This window comes from Branchiostoma lanceolatum, chromosome 10, assembly GCF_035083965.1.
Source record: "Branchiostoma lanceolatum isolate klBraLanc5 chromosome 10, klBraLanc5.hap2, whole genome shotgun sequence".
NCBI classification, from domain to species: Eukaryota; Metazoa; Chordata; class Leptocardii; order Amphioxiformes; family Branchiostomatidae; genus Branchiostoma; species Branchiostoma lanceolatum.
The window spans coordinates 1268126-1288711 of NC_089731.1; the positions used below are offsets into that span (position 1 = coordinate 1268126).

The 20586-nt window shown below is 43.0% G+C and overlaps 3 protein-coding genes and 1 long non-coding RNA gene across 4 annotated transcripts; 1 reads left to right on the forward strand and 3 right to left on the reverse strand.

Annotated features, from left to right (window-relative positions):
* Positions 1–503: 503 nt before the first annotated feature.
* Positions 504–2235, reverse strand: LOC136443973 (uncharacterized). The gene is made up of 2 exons (XR_010757216.1): positions 2012–2235; positions 504–1418 (listed from the first exon to the last, which is right to left on the reverse strand). It is a non-coding gene; the product is annotated as an uncharacterized lncRNA (long non-coding RNA).
* Positions 2236–3731: 1496 nt separating this feature from the next.
* Positions 3732–11407, reverse strand: LOC136443802 (protein brambleberry-like). Its single transcript, XM_066441166.1, has 8 exons — positions 11303–11407; positions 10400–10579; positions 9454–9660; positions 8815–8968; positions 7858–7970; positions 7022–7131; positions 3921–4082; positions 3732–3770 (listed from the first exon to the last, which is right to left on the reverse strand). The coding sequence occupies exons 1-8, from the start codon at positions 11373–11375 to the stop codon at positions 3732–3734; spliced, it is 1038 nt and encodes a 345-aa protein (XP_066297263.1). The 5' UTR covers positions 11376–11407.
* Positions 11408–11420: 13 nt separating this feature from the next.
* Positions 11421–20516, reverse strand: LOC136443803 (protein brambleberry-like). The gene is made up of 7 exons (XM_066441167.1): positions 20193–20516; positions 19297–19425; positions 18229–18414; positions 17748–17877; positions 16468–16572; positions 11841–12089; positions 11421–11497 (listed from the first exon to the last, which is right to left on the reverse strand). The coding sequence occupies exons 1-7, from the start codon at positions 20418–20420 to the stop codon at positions 11421–11423; spliced, it is 1104 nt and encodes a 367-aa protein (XP_066297264.1). The 5' UTR covers positions 20421–20516.
* Positions 14721–15690, forward strand: LOC136443750 (tripartite motif-containing protein 3-like). Its single transcript, XM_066441110.1, has one exon. It carries the CDS (start codon positions 14721–14723, stop codon positions 15657–15659), a length of 939 nt encoding a protein of 312 aa, XP_066297207.1. The 3' UTR covers positions 15660–15690.
* Positions 20517–20586: the final 70 nt, after the last annotated feature.

Consider the following 20586-nt stretch of genomic DNA (forward strand, 5'->3'; position numbering starts at 1 on the left):
AGTTCAGTACCAAGGACAGAGATAACTTCACTACCCGGCACATAGACCCGGCACAGAGACATTTTAGTACCCATAACAGAGATACTTTAGTGCCACGGATACAGTACCAAGGACAGAGGTAACTTCAGTACCAATGACAGAGGTAACTTCAGTACCAAGGGCAGAGGCAACTTCAGTACCAAGGGCAGAGGCAACTTCAGTACCAAGGGCAGAGACAACTTCAGTACCAAGGACAGAGGTAACTTCAGTACCAAGGACAAAGACGACTTCAGTACAAAGTGCAGAGACAACTTCAGTACCAAGGACAGAGACGACTTAAGTACCTAGCACAGAAATACTTTAGTACCAAGGACAGAGACGACTTTAATACCAAGCACAGAGACAACTTCAGTATCAAGGATAGAGGCAACTTCAGTACCAAGGACAGAGGCAACTTAAGTACCAAGGACATACATACTCAGTCTGCTCCATAGATACAGTTGATAGGCTTTGGACAATAAGAATTGATATAAAACTACAACTTTATTGTTTTAAATTGCATGTTCATAATCAGTGACATTTACATTGAAATTGACAGTTCAGTTCATACATACATATTGCACAAGCATTACAGTTCAAAGAATAATTCTACACACTATTGGAAGAGATCTTACATTTGTGAGAAGAAAACAGGATAATTTAGTCATATCAATATGCTAATGGCATTACAAAAATGCCTATATCTTAGATATAGCTCAAAAAGAAATCACTAGTACAGATTCGAGATGAATGGAAAAATTTCAACTTTTGTTCTTTTTGCAGCAGTCCCCGAATACCCCCCAAAATAACTTTTGTATCATTCAAGTCATTATTAAAAGGCAAATCTTTATCGCAAGAAGCTAATCTGAAATGTCTTAAATTTTGTGACAGACTGTACATATATTGCGTATATGGAAAATATGGGAAGTTAATATTGGAGTGTTACATATGGAATCTGAAAGAAAAAAAGATTTTGAGCCCAGAGATTTTTTTATTTACTTTCATCTTAGCGGATCCATTGATTGAAAACATTGCCTTTAAGTTAATAGTAATATATAGAATGGAAATAGTTGTTACCTTTGTTAGCCTTAGGGAGTGAAGAAAAGAATGTATTCATGTTGCATTTTTTGCTGCCTTCTTCGGTTTACTTGTTAGAAGAAAAAGTACATTTAACCACAGACAAGTTATACTTTTATCCTAAGAATGTTGTTTTTGTGAGTCAACTGAGGCTATGCATTAGACTAGGTGCATGTACGTGACAGTATGTTTTTCATCTTGCTGGTGAGAAGTTGGGAGCATGCACATGACAGTAGTCCTTGTCAGCTGCACACAGAACCCTGCACTGCGCTCCGGCCTTAGTGATCCCCTTGCAGTACTTCCTGGGGGTGCTAGGGGTCCTCCTGTAAACAGAGAAGATGGAAATGCACATGGAAAAATAGACAAGGCCTAGGGAAAAAATGTTGAATTTCCGGTCGCGTTCCTGAATATGTGTTGGTACATAGGGATTCAGGCTTTGAGCAAGGATTGATAAAAGGTATCAAAAAATATGGGGGTAGGGGGCTTTCAAAGTCTGACTTCCCCAATTGGTTGTACGGATTAACAATTACCCGCTAGCTTTGCATGTCAATCAATTTTCATGCTGTCCCAGTGTCTGCTTTGAGGAAAATACAACAATGGAAGTGTGTCAAGTGTGTGTTGGGGGAACACATGTACACGTGTGTGTAATCACCAGGGATACAGGGCGTCCTCTGGGTGTCCCTGCAAAAGTAGGGTGTCTAATTTCTTTGTTTTCTAAGCGCAGGGTGTCCAAAAGACGCCCTGACACCATGCTAGCTACTAACCCATCTGCTATATTGTATCTGACCCTTACCTCTTCCCTCATGACCTCAATGAAAAGCGGCCTGCGTGCCGAGTTGAGCTTCTCATGAATAAGCAAAGGTTCAAACAAACAAACAAACAAACAAACAAACAAATAAACAAAGCCTGCTCTGACCTGTTCCCCTTGGAGGGTGTGCCAGAGGCACTGCTGTTGAGGGTGTGTGTGGGGGTTCTGGGATGGGAGGGGCTGTTTCTTGGACTGCGTCTTGGAGACATGGAGACGTCTTCCAGGACCGCCCCAAGATGTCTCTTCACCAGCTCCTAAGGACATAGAAAGTTCTTGGATTAAAAACAAATGATGATGAAGTTGAAGATCAAGATGCAGGGCTTGAAATTCTTTTTGTGGAAATAGGTGCACTGGTGCACCCAACCCAAATAAGTGTGGCAATTAAAAATTATTGCCATAGCGAAGGTGTCTGGGTTGATCTTACCTAATTTTAAGGAAACTATCTACGTAGCACTCTAAGTTCTGCCATAATATTTGTTCAAAACGCACTTAGAAATTAGAAATGCGTCTGTCAAGCAGATCTAGAAAGGGACCATAACTTGATGAGTTCCGTAATTAAGTAGGACCTGCGTGCCAGGGTGCCAGACCTACCAACAAGGTATATAGTGACAGGCGGGCGTCCCCAGGGTTTGCGCGGATGGATTGCAGAAATTCCTGTGGAATTCTAGGAATTCTTGCAAATCGGGCGTAAAGTATACTATTAAGCTTGCTCCTGAAGCTTCGCAAAAAAGTAGGTACACAGAAAGAATTTTGGGTGCACCACATAAAACAAAGATGAATGTCAGCAAAACATTAAGTTTAACCCTACTGCCTTTCTTAAATACTTCAATCTGTAATTCTATCCAGCTAACTTGAATTTCAACCAAGCAATACGTCAAATGAAGTACAACAAAAGGTTATTTTGATTTTTCTGATACTTACATTTCAAGAATATGCTACATATACTAGTGTACTAGAGAACATTTACCTTATAGCCTGCAAAAATATGTAGGTGCACTAGCTGGTGCACCCACATTCAAAAATTAGGTGCACAGCTCCAATTTGGTGTGCACACAGGTGCACATGCACCCAACTATTTTGAGCCCCGAGATGGAAACAGAGCCTAAGAGGAAAGTCTGTGCTTTGGTACACACAGTTTCAGGGAGGGTATATAGTCGGATTCAAGTTTTCCTCATACATGTAGCCCACAATTACACCTCAACCTCTTGCAAAATTTCATTAAAATAGTCCGAGACCCAGGGAAATGTATAAGTGTGGCCTAAATTAAGCATAAAACAAGTTCCTGCTTCAGCTGTAATGTTACAGGTTGGATCATTAGTTAAAAGTTAAAATCCTCCCACACCATTATTGATGTATAGGGCGGTGCCCATCTCCGTTTCATAGCCCTGGGCCACACTGTTGTGCAATCACTGTAGCAGGGGGCTAGTCCACTGGCAGTGAAGTGTGTTTAACTTCCATACTGTTTCACAAGTATGTACCATTTTTATAAAGTCTTTGGTATGACTCAATGCGCCTCTTGTCCAGAGATGCCCTACCCAGGGCTTGAACCCGGGCCTTCTGATCCAAGTAATTGGAACCAGATGTGGTGAGAGACAGAAGCGCAGACCACTACACCACAGGGACACCCCAAAGGTTGGATCATAGGGGCGTAAAACTGTATAGTTTGAGGTGAGCCACACCTCGAGCAAGTTAAAGAACGCGTCACACTTACTGAAAAGAGTAGGGGTCCATCCCTGTGTGAGTGGATCAAACTATTCTGGCTACATGGGGAGGGAATTTCCTGAGCAGCCTTCGTAACCCCTGCTCCTCCTATTGGGTCAGTCAGTCGTCACTCTTCGTGAGCAGTTGAGCTGGTCTCACGATGTTTCTGACTTAGGCAGAAGAATCGCTGTTACAGTTGTATATGCATAACCTGTGATTTCAGAGTGGCCGGTGGGGTCACACCTTGAAGTGATATTTGGGTTACATGGTGACCATTGAGTGAAAAACAAACAAACAAACAAACAAACAAACAAACCTTCCTAGCGGACTGCGGTGTGCCAGGACAGGGAATGTTGGTGGTGAGTCCAGCCCGTAAGTGCGGCGTGCTGACACGCACATCCACTGACATCTGCTGCCCGGCCCCGAAACTCATGTTGTTCGACATCGGAGTGAAGGACATGCCTCTCGGTGTGTTCGGCTGCAAGCATCAATAATAAGTTTATTGCAAATTCCTGGCCGAAGGCTAATTGCAAATAATATACATAAAAGAACAGGGTACAGGCAAAATGGGTATAAAAGCGGCTAAACTAGATAATACAAACGTAATTGTCTATAATTAGTGAAGGGTTTGGCTTCTCTTTTGTAAGCAATGGAAGACGTAATGTCCCACCTTTTCTATAATTTGTGGGTTTTTCTTTTCTTTGTCTGTAAGCTTAGAGAAATTTGGATACATTTTAGTGGTCTGAATAGACAACTCATTCTTAAGTACATAGGTAGGTACATTCCTGTCCTGTACATTATGTTAAAGAGTCCAACACACTTATGAGCTAAGTTAAAGTCCTTCCCAGACCAGTTGGTGCATAGGGCAGCGCCCATCTCTATTTCAGTAGCTCTTCGGCCGCACAATTCTGCAATGACTACAGCAGGGGGCTAGTCCACTGGTAGTAGAGTGTGTTCAGCTGTCACGCTCTTTCCCAAACGCTGAGTGTTAAGCAGAGACAACGGTATGTTTCTTGCAGGTTCGACAGGAGTTCTTTACGTTCTTTACAGGTTTGATGGGACTTCGTAAGGTGCTTAAGTTCCTTTCCAGTTTGACAGCAGTTCTTAAGTTTCTTACTGGTTTGACAGGAGTTCTTAAGTCTCTTACAGGTTTTTAAGCAGTTCTTTTTGTTCCTTACCGGTTTGACAAGAGTTCTTTAAGTGTTTCAACTTTCATATTTTTTACAGTTTTGACAAGAGTTCTGAAAGTGTTGAAAGTTTCTTACTGGTTTAAAAGGAGTTCTTGTTCCTTACCAGTTTGACAGTTCTTTAAGATCCTTACCGGTTTGACAGGAGTTCTTTAAGAACCTTACCGGTTTGACAGGAGTTCTTTAAGAACCTTACCGATTTGACAGTTCTTTAAGATCCTTACCGGTTTGACAGGAGTTCTTTAAGAACCTTACCGGTTTGACAGGAGTTCTTTAAGAACCTTACCGATTTGACAGGAGTTCTTTAAGAACCTTACCGGTTTGACAGGAGTTCTTTAAGGACCTTACCGGTTTGACAGGAGTTCTTTAAGGACCTTACCGGTTTGACAGGAGTTCTTTAAGGACCTTACCGGTTTGACAGGAGTTCTTTAAGGACCTTACCAGTTTGACAGGAGTTCTTTAAGAACCTTACCGGTTTGACAGTTCTTTAAGATCCTTACCGGTTTGACAGGAGTTCTTTAAGAACCTTACCGGTTTGACAGGAGTTCTTTAAGAACCTTACCGGTTTGACAAGAGTTCTTTAAGAACCTTATCAGTTTGACAGGAGTTCTTTAAGAACCTTACCGGTTTGACAGGAGTTCTTTAAGAACCTTACCGGTTTGACAGGAGTTCTTTAAGAACCTTACCGGTTTGACAAGAGTTCTTTAAGAACCTTATCAGTTTGACAGGAGTTCTTTAAGAACCTTACCAGTTTGACAGGAGTTCTTTAAGAACCTTACCGGTTTGACAGGAGTTCTTTAAGGACCTTACCGGTTTGACAGGAGTTCTTTAAGAACCTTACCAGTTTGACAGGAGTTCTTTAAGATCCTTACCGGTTTGACAGTTCTTTAAGATCCTTACCGGTTTGACAGGAGTTCTTTAAGAACCTTACCGGTTTGACAGGAGTTCTTTAAGAACCTTACCGATTTGACAGGAGTTCTTTAAGAACCTTACCGGTTTGACAAGAGTTCTTTAAGAACCTTATCAGTTTGACAGGAGTTCTTTAAGAACCTTACCGGTTTGACAGGAGTTCTTTAAGATCCTTACCGGTTTGACAGGAGTTCTTTAAGAACCTTACCGGTTTGACAGGAGTTCTTTAAGAACCTTACCGGTTTGATAGGAGTTCTTTAAGAACCTTACCGGTTTGACAGGAGTTCTTTAAGAACCTTACCGGTTTGACAGGAGTTCTTTAAGAACCTTACCGGTTTGACAGGAGTTCTTTAAGAACCTTACCGGTTTGACAGGAGTTCTTTAAGAACCTTACCGGTTTGACAGGAGTTCTTTAAGAACCTTACCGGTTTGACAGGAGTTCTTTAAGAACCTTACCGGTTTGACAGGAGTTCTTTAAGGACCTTACCGGTTTGACAGGAGTTCTTTAAGAACCTTACCAGTTTGACAGGAGTTCTTTAAGATCCTTACCGGTTTGACAGTTCTTTAAGATCCTTACCGGTTTGACAGGAGTTCTTTAAGAACCTTACCGGTTTGACAGGAGTTCTTTAAGATCCTTACCGGTTTGACAGGAGTTCTTTAAGAACCTTACCGGTTTGACAGGAGTTCTTTAAGAACCTTATCAGTTTGACAGGAGTTCTTTAAGAACCTTACCGGTTTGACAGGAGTTCTTTAAGAACCTTACCGGTTTGACAGGAGTTCTTTAAGAACCTTACCAGTTTGACAGGAGTTCTTTAAGAACCTTACCGGTTTGACAGGAGTTCTTTAAGAACCTTACCGGTTTGACAGGAGTTCTTTAAGAACCTTACCGGTTTGACAGGAGTTCTTTAAGAACCTTACCGGTTTGACAGGAGTTCTTTAAGAACCTTGCCGGTTTGACAGGAGTTCTTTAAGAACCTTACCGGTTTGACAGGAGTTCTTTAAGAACCTTACCGGTTTGACAGGAGTTCTTTAAGAACCTTACCGGTTTGACAGGAGTTCTTTAAGAACCTTACCGGTTTGACAGGAGTTCTTTAAGAACCTTACCGGTTTGACAGGAGTTCTTTAAGAACCTTGCCGGTTTGACAGGAGTTCTTTAAGAACCTTACCGGTTTGACAGGAGTTCTTTAAGAACCTTACCGGTTTGACAGGAGTTCTTTAAGAACCTTACCGGTTTGACAGGAGTTCTTTAAGAACCTTACCGGTTTGACAGGAGTTCTTTAAGAACCTTACCGGTTTGACAGGAGTTCTTTAAGAACCTTACCGGTTTGACAGGTGTTCCCCCCACACTAATGATGCTCTCCTCCAGATATCCGTTCGTCCTCTCTTCAAACGACTTGTTCAACAGAACCGAGGTGTTGTGTACCTGCAGCACTGCACAAAGAAACAAATAAAAAAACAAAAACAAACAGAGAAAACATATATTATACATCTAGATCCATTTCTACAAATGTCAAATATTACACAATCATATGAAATACAAGCTCACTCAATTTTGTGCGAACATAATTTTGTGGTAGAAGGGGAAAGGAGGCTATTGGAAGTTCACCGTTGAAACGATTTTGTGGTCAAGTTACTGTTACAGTAGTGAATGAATGAATGTTGGGCCTGACACCCAACTCAGTGATACCCTTTTTGGGGTGGTTTGAGGATACCGAAAAGAAGAAAAGTATTCAAACAGTTCAATTGTTCACTCAGTACTGCAACAGCGGAATACAGTGGACTATTATTTTGAACACTTTGTAGTAGTAATAGTACTACTACAAAGTAGTACTACTACAAAGTAGAGTAATATAATTTAATCGTTACCACTGGAAAAATACAATGAAACGTTTCGGGCGTCCTTCCGACCGCCCTTTGTCAATGAAGAGAATGATGTTTACATGCGGAGGCATCAAGAATATTCTTTAGTTCTAAATAAACAAAAGGTAACGACTAAAGCGTCCTAAAATATGTTCTAAATAAACAAAAGGTAATGGATAAGAAGTTAGTTCTAAAATACAAGTCATTAGAAGATAAGTCAAAGCGGCTTGAAAAGACATTCACAAACGTACTACATGTACTACAAAGTGTTTAGAATTCTGGACCATGCCCACGTACATGTCCGATCAGCCATCTCCAGAGTCTTGATGCTGTCCTGGATGATCTGCTGCATGTCGGACTCCAGTTTAACCGGACTAGTTTCATCCTCCGAGAACATCGGTTGGGCCTCCCTGAAAAAGTGAAGGAGGCATTTTTAAAAATCGAAGTAGTGCAAGTACTTGTGATATCCACCTGCGCCAGCCCTTATTTTGTTTCCTGTGTATTTGATCTGATAGTTACAAGCTGTTTCTAAACAGATACCAAGTTGATCCATAGTTTCTTGCGTCACCTATTGTTTAATGTATATCAAGCGATCACAATGATGTCACGATGATGCAGTGGAAGGCAAAAAATGGGTGGTAGGTAAAAGATTATGCTTTAAATATAAATTGGTATATGATCTGCTAATCTAATCTGCTAACATCCTTTCCGTCTACGCAGAATTCTGTGGATGTTAACAAAAACAGTGATTGCTGGTATTGGGCTCAGAAATCAGTCTAGCTTGGCTTTAATTGATTATGCAACTGGTAACAGATCAATGAAAAAGTAAACAAAACAGTGCAAATATGCAGGGAAAAAGCATTTCTAGCCTTCTATCTAAAGCTTTAAATGCTTAAAAGACCTTTTTGGTTTCCTGCAGGGACTAGGTAAGGTGACGATGGCAGGAGGCGGCAGTGTGCTGTTGAAGTACTTTAGAAAGTTGCTAGGGGGCTCAAAATACAATCAGTTTGCAGTCTCATTACGAACTACCCACATACCAAATATGAAGACAATCCACTGAAGCATTCTTGAATTATCGTGTTCACACACAGACTAACACACACACACACACACACACGCACGTACGCACGCACGCACGCACGCACACACACACACACACACACACACACTCACACACAGACTAACACACAAACACTTGCACCCGAAAACATAACCGTCTTGGTAAAGGTAATACATGCTAAAATCTGGCGAGACCTTTTTGGTTTCCTGCAGGGACTAGGTGAGGTGACGATAGTTGGAGGGGGCAGTGAGCCAGTACGGGGACAGGAACACAGAGTTCTGATGGGGGAGGGCATGTCCCGGCACCGGGGCCACAGGTACTGAGCCAGCCAGATGAGCAGCCAGTTACCTACAGCACAACAGGAAAGTGACTTAGAAAGATTGTTACAAGACTGTCACTCACACAAATTGAGGCCACAGGTACAAGCCAGGTCAACAGCCAGTTCCCCGATACACAATTATAGAAAACTTACAACTTACATGTACGTAACATAAAAACTATCACTCTCACAAACTGTTTGGATGATATCAACACAAAACAGAAAGCAACACTATGTACAATACTGTAAAGGCATTTAAGTTTGCATGGTTTTCATTTTGCGCTAAGGCGAAAATGGAGTGTTCGCGGTGGTGTTAAGTTTGCGGCAGTGCTATAGTCACATACTGCTACAGCACTAGACAAAAATGATCGCATATAGTTTTAAGTTTGTAGTGGAAAGGTCGCAGCGAAAAATGCGAACATAAAACCACCACAAACATTTCTGCATTGACAGTTACGTTTAAAGAACAAAAGATATGAAGAAAGACCACTGTGACAGTAAAAAGTACACCGACCTACAACAGTGATGGTAAGGAGCACGGTGAGACTCTGGAAGTCGAGGCTTCGTCGGTACCTGACCTCCGACACCACGTTGGTCGGAACAAGCACCAGCATCACCGCCCGGGAAAGGGCGGGGCTCTGCAGGAACGTCATGGTTACCATGGCAACCAGAAAGTACCCAACGTGGAGAACGCAGGAGGCGAGGACAGCCAGATGGTCTCCTGGTGGGAAATGTGAAAAAGATAATCATCGTTCACCTTGTCGTCACAACAGCTTCTGTTTCACTTGAAGTGTAAAAGAATATGAGACATGCAGGATACAAGAGGAAAAGAGTTTAAGAATGGAGAATAAAGAAATGGCCGAGGCATCAACTGGCCATGCATAAATGTCCATGACATACATATTTATTCCAGTAGGAATCGCTTTGCAATTTCAAGTGGGATTTTCTTTTCATTGGAAAAAGTTTTGCCCACAACTTTTGTTGAGTTTTGAACCATTCCGCAGTTCCCATATCTGATTTTACCCTCACAACATCTCAGGTCTGGACATGGAAAAGAGACAACTCACCGGCGCCCCCTAGCAAGACAGCCAGGAAGTCCATCTTCTTGTCAAGCCCAGTTTTCATTGATGTTGTCCATCAGGTGCAGAAGGTATGTTGGTCATGACCAATGGCCAATGCAATACAAGGAAAAGACCACTCACCGGCGCCCCCTAGCGAGACAGCGAGGAAGTCCATCCTCTTGTCCAGCCCAGTCTTCATGTCATCCATGAGGTGCAGAAGGTAGTTCACGGTTGGTCATGATCAATGCAATATAAGGAAAGACCACCCACCGGCGCCCCCTAGTGAGACAGCAAGGAAGTCCATCCGCTTGTCCAGCCCAGTCTTCATGCTGTCCATCAGGTGCAGAAGGTAGTTGATGGTTGGTCATGACCAATGTAATATAAGGAAAGACCACTCACCGGCGCCCCCTAGTGAGACAGCCAGGAAGTCCATCCGCTTGTCGAGCCCAGTTTTCATACTGTCCATGAGGTGCAGGAGGTAGTTCACCGTGGCGTTCATCTGGCGCAGGTTGGCGAGAGTCACGTGAAACTGGTCGGAGGTTTCCTGGTGAAACGTTGCCATTTCCTGGCTGTTGTGGTCTGTTGTAGAAAGAAGAGAGTAATTGTTTTAACGTCATTATCAATTCGGATTAACTATACAGTGATTTCAGACCTTAGAATTTTTGTTTGCCCATCCACTCCAATTGCTCTGATCATCCGTACTGTTTTAGGTTTCATTGGAAAGTAATGTTCTTTCCTTTGCATGCAGAGAAATTAAATTTCTTTTCTCTGGGGAATTTTTCCTGACTGATGTTGCAGTTACTTTCCTTTCAGGGCCTGAATGTCTACTACTACTCCTGGTTGAAACCTTGTGTTGTGGCAAGGGTGTGATCCTAAATGTGACTATTTCCCTTCTGCATGTTCATGACTGGCATGGACACCTGCGGCAACAAGTAATAGAGTCCATTCAGGTCTTATAGACTGGTAGCAGAATTGTTACAAGGCATTCGCATGTTATTTCTAACTTGCACTCATAAGTTTGTGTGGTGCAGGTATAATTTGCCAACTAGTGCAGGTATGCATTTGCACACAAAACTCTTTTAAGCCCTGCTTACCTTATCTTGAATGTATGACTGTGTATCTCTGCTATATTTCATCTGACCCTTACCTCTTCCCTCATCACCTCAATGAAAAGCGGCCTGCAGGCTGAGTTGAGCTTAGCATGAATAAGCAAAGATTCAAATGCAAAAAAATTACCATCAGGTGATTTATTGGGTATGCAATACAAAAAACAAACAAACAAACAAGTAAACAAAGAGTTACCGATTTTGTCCCAGAGCTCCTGAGCCTTCTCCCGGACCGTCATCAGGTCCTTCAGCAGCTCCTCGTGACTCATCTTCCGGTCATTCAAACAAATAAACAAACAAACAAGTAAACAAAGTTACCCATTTTGTCCCAGAGCTCCTGAGCCTTCTCCTGGACCGTCATCAGGTCCCTCAGCAGCTCCTCGTGGCTCATCTTCCGGTCATTCAAACAAACAAACAAACAAACAAACAAACAAACAAGTAAACAAAGTTACCGATTTTGTCCCAGAGCTCCTGAGCCTTCTCCCGGACCGTCATCAGATCCCTCAGCAGCTCCTCGTGGCTCATCTTCCGGTCATTCAAACAAACAAACAAACAAACAAACAAACAAACAAACAAACAAATAAGTAAACAAAGTTACCGATTTTGTCCCAGAGCTCCTGAGCCTTCTCCCGGACCGTCATCAGGTCCCTCAGCAGCTCCTCGTGGCTCATCTTCCGGTCGTTCAAACAAACAAACAAACAAACAAGTAAACAAACAAGTAAACAAAGAGTTACCGATTTTGTCCCAGAGCTCCTGAGCCTTTTCCCGGACCGTCATCAGGTCCCTCAGCAGCTCCTTGTGACTCATCTTCCGGGCATTCAAACAAATAAACAAACAAACAAACAAACAAGTAAACAAAGAGTTACCGATTTTGTCCCAGAGTTCCTGAGCCTTCTCCCGGACCGTCATCAGGTCCTTCAGCAGCTCCTCGTGGCTCCTCTTTCGGTCGTTCTCGTGGAGCAGCAACTCGGTTGTCGCCGATTCTGTCAGACACAGAAGATGTCAGTTATCATTGATATCAGATGAATTACATGGCCCGTCTCCCACAGTTGAGACTTCCTGGGCCAGGCTGGAGGCCTGCCCGCCTTAGCCCGGGACCTCAACTCCCCCCCTACTTTGCCCCTGAAGGGGTTATTTGGGGGCAACCCCCTATGTAGATGTAGAATTCAGCAGTGACTGACCATATCATATGAATTGTGTATATCATGATCAGTCTCCGCCACATAAGTTACATCTGTCAGCTGACTCAGGTCTTTTCTGCGGATCCGCTTTTTTTGTCTGCACTGTGCATCAGTCTAGCTTCTCCTGTGACAGAACATGTCACAAGAAAAAATGGTGTAATAGACTTGGATTGGCCCAAGGTGACCGGGCTCTGATTTGTACTTCTTTTTCAAAATCAGTCTCCTGGCTTAGAGGTTGACAAACTCTGCACAGAGCCCTGGACATTATTGTTACATATTATTTTGCCAGGTCCATTCTGTCCTAATGGATCTAGCGATTGAGATGTTTGACTTTAAGGTATTCAGAATATAGAGTAGGATGGGGGGAGGGTGCCAAGCGCAAGATACGTGTCGCGAGGAGGGAGGTTTGGAGGGGGGCGCACACATCTCAAAAGGAGAGCGGCTGTTGAATTTTGCCTTTTTCAGACATAAAGGAACTCATTTCCTGCAACTTCAGCTTTACATCTGAAATTTCAAGTTTTGAGCAAAACTACAGGCTTTGCTGGGTAAAAATTGGAAGATATACCCTAACTTTGAAAATCAACAGGATGGAGCTGGGATTAGAACAGGATGGAGGAGCGCCACTGTTCCATTCTTTAGGGAGATCCCTGGGTATTGTTGAAGGGTGGCTGAGGAATTTTGGGATGTTTTTGAAAAAAACCCTTTCTTAGTTTGATAACAAACAAAAAAAATCGCCAAAAATCGATATTTCAAAATATACTCGTAGGCACGTATCATTCTTTAAGTATTACTATCATGTACATTCCTGCAAATTTATATTGATAAACATCCAAGCGCAAGCCAGGGGGAGCGTTTTTTTCCAAAAAAGGGGCGTGGCCTTATAAATCTTGATGATGTAATCATGACATCATACTAATTTGCATAAATTATCACCTTGCTATAAGGTACTACCTGAAAAAAATCAAGGTTGAGGAAGGTTTATAAAGCTGAAGAAAGGTTTTTTTCAAAAACATCCCAAAATTCCTCAGCCACCCTTCAACAATACCTTAAAACATTCAAGACTATGAATTTCCAGTGCAAGAGGGCCACACAATGACCTGGAAACCATTAGCCTACACAGGTACACACGACACAGCTTAGTTTCTCTATTGATAAGTTATTGTTACAAGTTGAGCCATAGAAGTGATGTGCACCAGTGCCCTCTGTTGACTTACCGAAGGACTGCAAGCAAATGTCCAACATCTGCTTCAACAACAATACTTTGAACACGTTCTTTAGGTCTCATGCCTGTATTACTCCGCGTGTAGATGCCCAAATAGTGCGGGCTAAAAAAATGATTAGGCCCCAAAGGCAGGTGTTTAAGTCGATCATAAAATGCCTTTGATTGATCCCACCAGATATCAAAAGGATTTGAGATGAAAGCTTGTTCATCTCTGACAGGATAAGGCAGGAAAGTTTCGGCATCCAAGCGATTGTCGGACGTACATGCTATTTAGACCTGAGTACTACGGTCGGGCTCCGTCGGCACCAGAGAGCCTATTGCGGCTGGTAGGTAATTGCAGTTTTAAATGACAGTACTAGATTTTGGTGACAATTTTTTCATTGTCTAAAGAACGTGTGTGCTTGCAATAGAAAGTAAAACATCTCCGGAAACTCTGTGTTTTTATTGGAATTAAGGCCATGAAAGGTTCGTGTTTTAACGCTATTTCCTACGGGATGGCCTAATTGCCGTGTGAGACCTTAACTTAACAAAAAAATAGAGAGAGAGAATGGCTTTGGATGTGAGATTGATTGATTTTAGAAATGACCTCCTTCAAATTGATAAACGACTAGCATTCCAACAAAATAGCATTGCCGTTAGTTATCATACTATAAATACATTTAAGTTTGCATGGTTTCTATTTCGCGCCATTAGGCAAAAATGGAGTGTTTGCGGTGGTTTTAAGTTCGCCACAGCGCTATAGTCATGCACATACTGCTACAGAATTGGACAAAAACGTTTGTGGCGGTTTTAAGTTTGCGGTGAAACGGTCGCCGCGAAAACTGTGAACATAAAACCACCCCAAACATTTCTGCATTTACAGTATCCCCTAGACCTGCAAAGGGCAAACATGCACATGACCAAAACTTGCAGAACCAGGGCTATAAAATTTGGGCTAAACCAACTCAAACTTCAGTGAAGGGGGTAACACAGATTCAGCTGGCTTATTGCATACAGACAGAAGGTACTTCGGACATAATGCATTTTTTAAAACTTAATCAAGTTAAGTAATTAATCACAAAATCTATTTCCTGTCCATAAGCATTATCTTAGCAAGTTCGTTGCCTAGGAGTGAAAGAAAAGATACCTAAAACAGTTTTTAGTCCCGCCCAAAGCAGACATGCTTCAAGCCAGCCCTAAGGTGGGCAGCCCTGTCAGCAGGGTTAAAAATCATGGCGGCCTCACCATCGAGTTTGGGGACACATTTCACGACAGACAAGGCAAGACAAGGCGAACGTCAGCCTCAGAGGATCACATTTGGTGGAAAGGGGTCAGACACGGGGCGATTCTGGTATCCACGCGGTGTAACAGTGTCAGAGGGAGGGGAGATCTTCGTAGCAGACTCTTTCAACAACAGAATCCAAGTTTTCACCCTGCAGGGAACATTTCTTTGTCAGTACCTAACCTTAGAGCCAGGTGGACGGAAGATAAACCCGCAAGATGTGGCCCTGGATGGGAAGGGGAACCTGTGGGTGGTGGGCGCGGGGGGTACAGAGTCTCCTGTGAAGAAGAACAAACAGGGCAGGGTGATGAGGGGAACGGACCTACAGAAGACGGTGTCGGACAGAGGAGTTGCCGTGGACACCAGGAATAACCACATCCTCATCACACACGTCACAGATGATGCGTACGATTCAGCACATGGTGAAGTGCTGGTGTTCAGTCCCGCTGGGGAACTTGTGAGAACTGTAGGTGGAGACTGCAGCTGGACCGGTTGGTTTGCATCTCTCCTCTGGCGGCAGGGGATGCGGATAAAAGACCCACAGTACATCACCGTGGACGGGGAAGGGAACATTCTCGTGTCAGACTGGGGCAATCACTCTGTCTACGTGTGCAACGAGGACGGAGTGTATCTGTTCCAGTTTGGAGGTGGGGGAAGTGGTGAAGGTCAGCTGAAGCATCCCTGTGGCATCTGCACAGACAGGGCAGGCAACATCATCGTGGCAGACATGGGAAACAGCCGTGTGGAGATGTTTGACAAGACAGGCAGATTCCTCAAGCACATCACTACAGACATAGAGAAACCTCAGGCTGTTGCCATGGCACCACAGGGACAGCTGGTAGTAACTGATGCCCAAGAGCACAGTGTCAGCATATTTCAGAACTTTTGAATTGGAGTGAGGTACTCGTAATCATACTTAATCTGTATACATACATATATACTGTAAATGCATTTAAGTTTGCATGGTTTTCATTTTGCACCAAGGTGAAAATGAAGTGTCTGCAGTTGTTTTAAAGGCAGGCTAAACTTAATTTCGTAAAGCATACTGCAGTATTTTAAATATACCACTAAGACCAGTTCTGACTTGTTTTACACTAGTCCATCATAGATTAGCGTTTTTACAACATTTGAAATTCGCGGTGTGGCGATGTAATACTGGCGACGTCCAAAGACCTTTGACCTTTGTGACGTCAGATTCCGAGTACAGTATTGGACTAAAAAGTTTGCGGTGGTTTAAAGTTTGCAGTGAAACAGTCTCTGTGAAAACCGCGAACATAAAACCGCCGCGAACATTTCAATTTGCATTTACAGTAGTTAATTTACAAGCTAGGATACTATGGTCCAGCACTGTTGATATATAAGTATATCATCAGGGGAAGCAAGATTTAAGCATCTATTCATACAAAAACAATTTACTGGTTTGCATCATTCTGTATTGTTGAATCATTGAATCATTATTGAGGAGGTTCACACAGTAGTGGATAATCTTACACTAGTTACAGTATAAGAAGGTAAAAAAAAAAAGATCAAACTTTTAAAGGTTGGAGACAAGCAAGATATGACGGTTAGACATCCAGTTGATAAGATACGCAGAGGTTAAACAGTTACTAAAAGCAACCGAAGTCACTCGGATAGCTCAACTACTGACTGACTATACTATTCTGTAGTATTCATTATGAGAAGAAGAGATGACAAACCCAGTTTTTGCTTCATCTTATCGGTCATGTCTGCCATCATCCCCGCCAGCTCTCTCTGTCCGGACGCGATCAGGGCCTTCTCTCTCGCCAGGTCCTTCAGATTTCCTGGAATAGATTAAACGTCCGTATTGTATCCATGAATAATTTCATCAGGTTGGCTAATGACTGAATTGGAAGGTTCTTTTATTCACAACCAAGTATTTTACAAGAGCCACATTTTGATGACTGGTTCAGTGCACTGTGAACCAGTCAGTATTGCCCTGATGAATAGTCATCAAAACATAGACTCTTGCAAAATACTTGGTTGTGAATAAAACAACCTTGCTATTTGATAAGTATTGTAATCACAACAGCACAATAACGAGCACATTACATGCACACTCTACATCATCCCTGCCAGCTCTCTCTGTCCAGACGCGATCAGAGCCTTCTCTCTCGCAAGGTCCTTCAGGTTTCCTGGAGAAAATCAAACATCTGTGTTGTAATTAAAACAGCACAATAACGAGCACATTACATGCACACACTACATCATCCCGGCCAGCTCTCTCTGTCCGGACGCGATCTGAGCCTTCTCTCTCGCAAGGTCCTTCAGGTTTCCTGGAGAAAATCAAACATCTGTGTTGTAATTAAAACAGCACAATAACGAGCACATTACATGCACACACTACATGTACATCATCCCCGCCAGCTCTCTCTGTCCAGACGCAATCAGAGCCTTCTCTCTCGCCAGGTCCTTCAGGTTTCCTGGAACAAATCAAACATCTGTGTTGTAATTACAACATAGCACAATAACGAGCACATTATATGCACACGCTAACACATAAACTCACTGTCTGTTTAATGATCTGTTGTTCTTCGCCTGGCGGGGTTAGACGTGCTTGCACTTATCACTTTGGGAACACCAATTCATTTCCTCCCTTATCAATATAAAGTTGAAAATCAATTGTTTGAGACTTTATGACACCTGTAGTTGCATTTGGGTCTGTAACAGGATGATTATTTCTTTTTGACTTTGACCAATGAGGTTATGTGTTTGGTATTAGAGATGATGTCCTTGTGGCAGAACTTGCAGCAGCCAGAGTCGGGACATCTTGGTTGGGGCTTTCGGAAGAAATGTAAAATGGGGGTCCCTGTTTGAGAAGGTGAATCAAGCATGTTAACGGGAAAGGGCTTAAGCAACCCCTTCCAGTGAAAATATACCCTGCTACTGAAACGTCAAGGAAACTTGCTGCCCTATGTGCCACTAGGCACTACAAGGGTTGGAATGACCTTCATCTCACCTTGAATGTGTGAGGCGATGGAGACCTGGGAATGTTCCAGCTGCTGCTGCCTTCCCATGAGCCTCTCCTGCCCCTCCGCCACAGTCTGGATGGTGTCGGCTGCCATGGTCTGGATCTCGGCCTGTCCAGTCTGACAGGAAAAGGAGAAAAAAAAAAATTCTTATCAAGAATAGAAAAATATACAGTAAGTAGAAATCATCGCCTACAAAGATTTTTAACTGCTCTCATATTAAACATGGTGCTATAAGACCATATTGCTATGACATCAAAGTACATCTTTTGTTACATTCTTTGATGAAAGAAAAAATAAACAGATGCAAACCTTGATGCTCTCCATGGCCTGTACTGCTTGGTCTTCAGACCTAAATGTTCTAATTTTTCTAGGTCTTACAATACTAAAGAAAATCCACAGATTTTTAAGAAACTTACGATGTAAGATTATGTGATAACTTCTAGAGGAGAACAAAAAGCAGATGCTAACCTTGATGCTCTCCATGGCCTGTACCTGCTGGTCGGCTGTCATGACCAGCTTGTTGACCGTCTGCTCGGTCTTCCTGCGGAACTGCTGTTGCCGGGTGGCGTAGCAGACGGACCGCGCCCGGTTACTGATGATGTGGTACGCGTTCCACACATCAGAGTCCATATCGGCCGTGCAGTCCGCCAGACTCTACAGGATTACAAAATTTACTCAAGTTTTTGCCTGTTTTCACTCCTCACCTCACCTATCCTATCCCCTGACCTTTTTGGGTTGTTGGGTCGTTGGATTTTGGGTTAAACGGACGTTTTGGGGGTCCTCACCCAAATTGGGGGGTGAAAAGGAGGGAAAACTTTTCACTCCTTGGGTCCAGGTAAAATGGGGTAGGACCCCCCAAAAATTCATGTTAAATCTCAAATTCAGTTGGTAGTGTTGGGTGGTGGTGCAGACACACACACACACTCACTCACTCTCCGGTGATTCGTCTGCATGAAAAAAAAACAAATGAAAAAAAAGGTGCATGAAAACAAAACAATAAAAAAAGTGAGGTGAAGTGCTATGTACATTCTGGCATGCTAGGGCCTGACTTTAATCCTCAGCTGGGCTGGGATAGCCATACTACTTGGTTCTAATTGGCTCTTCTCAATTATCATTAGTCTGCACCAAGTAATTTTTATGGATGACGTCCTTAGGAAACCCTAAATCTAATGCAAGAGCGCGAAAAAAACACAAGAAGGGCCGAAAAAAACAAGATGCCTAGATTTGAAATGCAATAGTCGACGACACATGTTAGGACACAAATTGAACAAGAGAACACAGTGTAACAACTAAAAATTATTTTATTCATCATGAAAACAGCAATAATTTGAATAAATCAGATGAAGTTGAACAGCAGTTGTTGTCCTGCCCTGTTTCTTTCCATATCCCATTGATTAACTCTTTGGTCATAGTTACAGGAAGCGGAATTTCTTGTTTTTTTTCTGGGAACAGACCAAAATCAATGCGTGCGCGGACGTCATCCATAAAAATTACTTGTTGCAGCCTTATCTAGAAACAGCTGGTTGTTAAACTGACCATCTCCTGGGTGCAGGGGAAGGTGGGCCGCCCCTCCACCTGTGATTGACAGTTCAGCAGGGCCACGCCCAGTTTGGCGATCTCCTCCTCCGTCATCTCTCCACAGGAGCTCTTCAGCTCCGCAATTATCTGGAACAACAAATTCTTAAAATCTAGGATATGGGAGTTTCATCTTTTTCACACCCAGTAAATTCTCACCTGCTGATGTTTTGGTGTCTGTTAGACACCTTCGTCAGAGTTTCTGACTTACACTCGAGAAGCGGTACGTCCAGTCAGAAGCTCTGAAGAAGGTGTCTGACAGACACCGGAGCGTCAGCAGGTGAGAATTTACTAGCTGTGAAAATGAAATCTCCCATATCCTGTGTTCTACCAACCTGAGGAAATTATTTTGGGAACAAATAAGCTGTCGATGAAGGTTAGACATCCAGGTCATAAGATGCACAAAGTGAGTAGTTACTCAAGCAACTGCATAAAATTTGAAAACGGTCATTTGACCATTTTATGCAGTTGTTTGAGACTGCGGATCCACAGAAAAGAGCTTTGCAACAGACCTGAGTCAGCTTACAGATGTGACTTATGTGGCAGTGACTGTGTCATTCTTGAGTAGGGTAACGTTAACTGTTTAGCCATAGCCGAAGGGCTGAGGTGAATTAAGCTTAGCATGGCCAATATTGTCTGAAGGAGGACATAATACTTATACTAGTCTGCATACATTTACCATGTCCAGATGTGTTTTCTTTATGTTTCAAGGGCCTTCACCTTTGACCTGCTCATGCGCACTTGGATCCGTGAACACGCTTATACAGTTCTTCAGATTTCAACAATTACTTGACACCAAAAAAGTGGGTTCACACTTCAAACTACACAGAAGAAGGAGTGCATAGTATGAACCATACCCTGTCGTTGCAGCCATCCAGCGGTGACAGCTCGAACTGTTTGGCCTGCGCGAGAAACCGCTCGTCTGAAGTCGCCATCTCAAACGGGACCTGGCTCGGCACAGCGCCGGGCGATCTCTGGTCGTCTTCGTTGGGTTTCTGGCTCGAAAACGGCCAAAAGAACGCGGAACAGGGGTTAAAAATTAACCCAAAGATACAAAGTACCATAATAAGCTGCATTGCGGCCATTTCGGCGAGATATAAGAAGAGAAATCGCAACTCAAATCACAGCTACAAAACTCTGGTCAGGGCTTCGACGATGCTGAAAATTGCAGCGTGAACATTTGGCGCCAAATTTGACCGTACGTTCTGATTGGTGAGCTTGCTAAACTTCTGAACGCTGATTGGCTACAAG

Coding starts and splice junctions, on each gene's coding strand:
- LOC136443750 (XM_066441110.1), top strand. CDS start 14,721: ATGGCGGCCTCACCATCGAGTTTGGGGACACATTTCACGACAGACAAG.
- LOC136443803 (XM_066441167.1), bottom strand. CDS start 20,420: ATGGCCGCAATGCAGCTTATTATGGTACTTTGTATCTTTGGGTTAATT. Junction 18,415..19,296: donor TCCCCTGCACCCAGGAGATG/GTCAGTTTAACA, acceptor GTAATCCTGTAG/AGTCTGGCGGACTGCACGGC. Junction 16,573..17,747: donor CATCGCCTCACACATTCAAG/GTGAGATGAAGG, acceptor AATCTATTCCAG/GAAATCTGAAGGACCTGGCG.
- LOC136443802 (XM_066441166.1), bottom strand. CDS start 11,375: ATGAGTCACGAGGAGCTGCTGAAGGACCTGATGACGGTCCGGGAGAAG. Junction 10,580..11,302: donor GGAGCTCTGGGACAAAATCG/GTAACTCTTTGT, acceptor TTTCTACAACAG/ACCACAACAGCCAGGAAATG. Junction 9,661..10,399: donor TGTCTCACTAGGGGGCGCCG/GTGAGTGGTCTT, acceptor ATTTCCCACCAG/GAGACCATCTGGCTGTCCTC.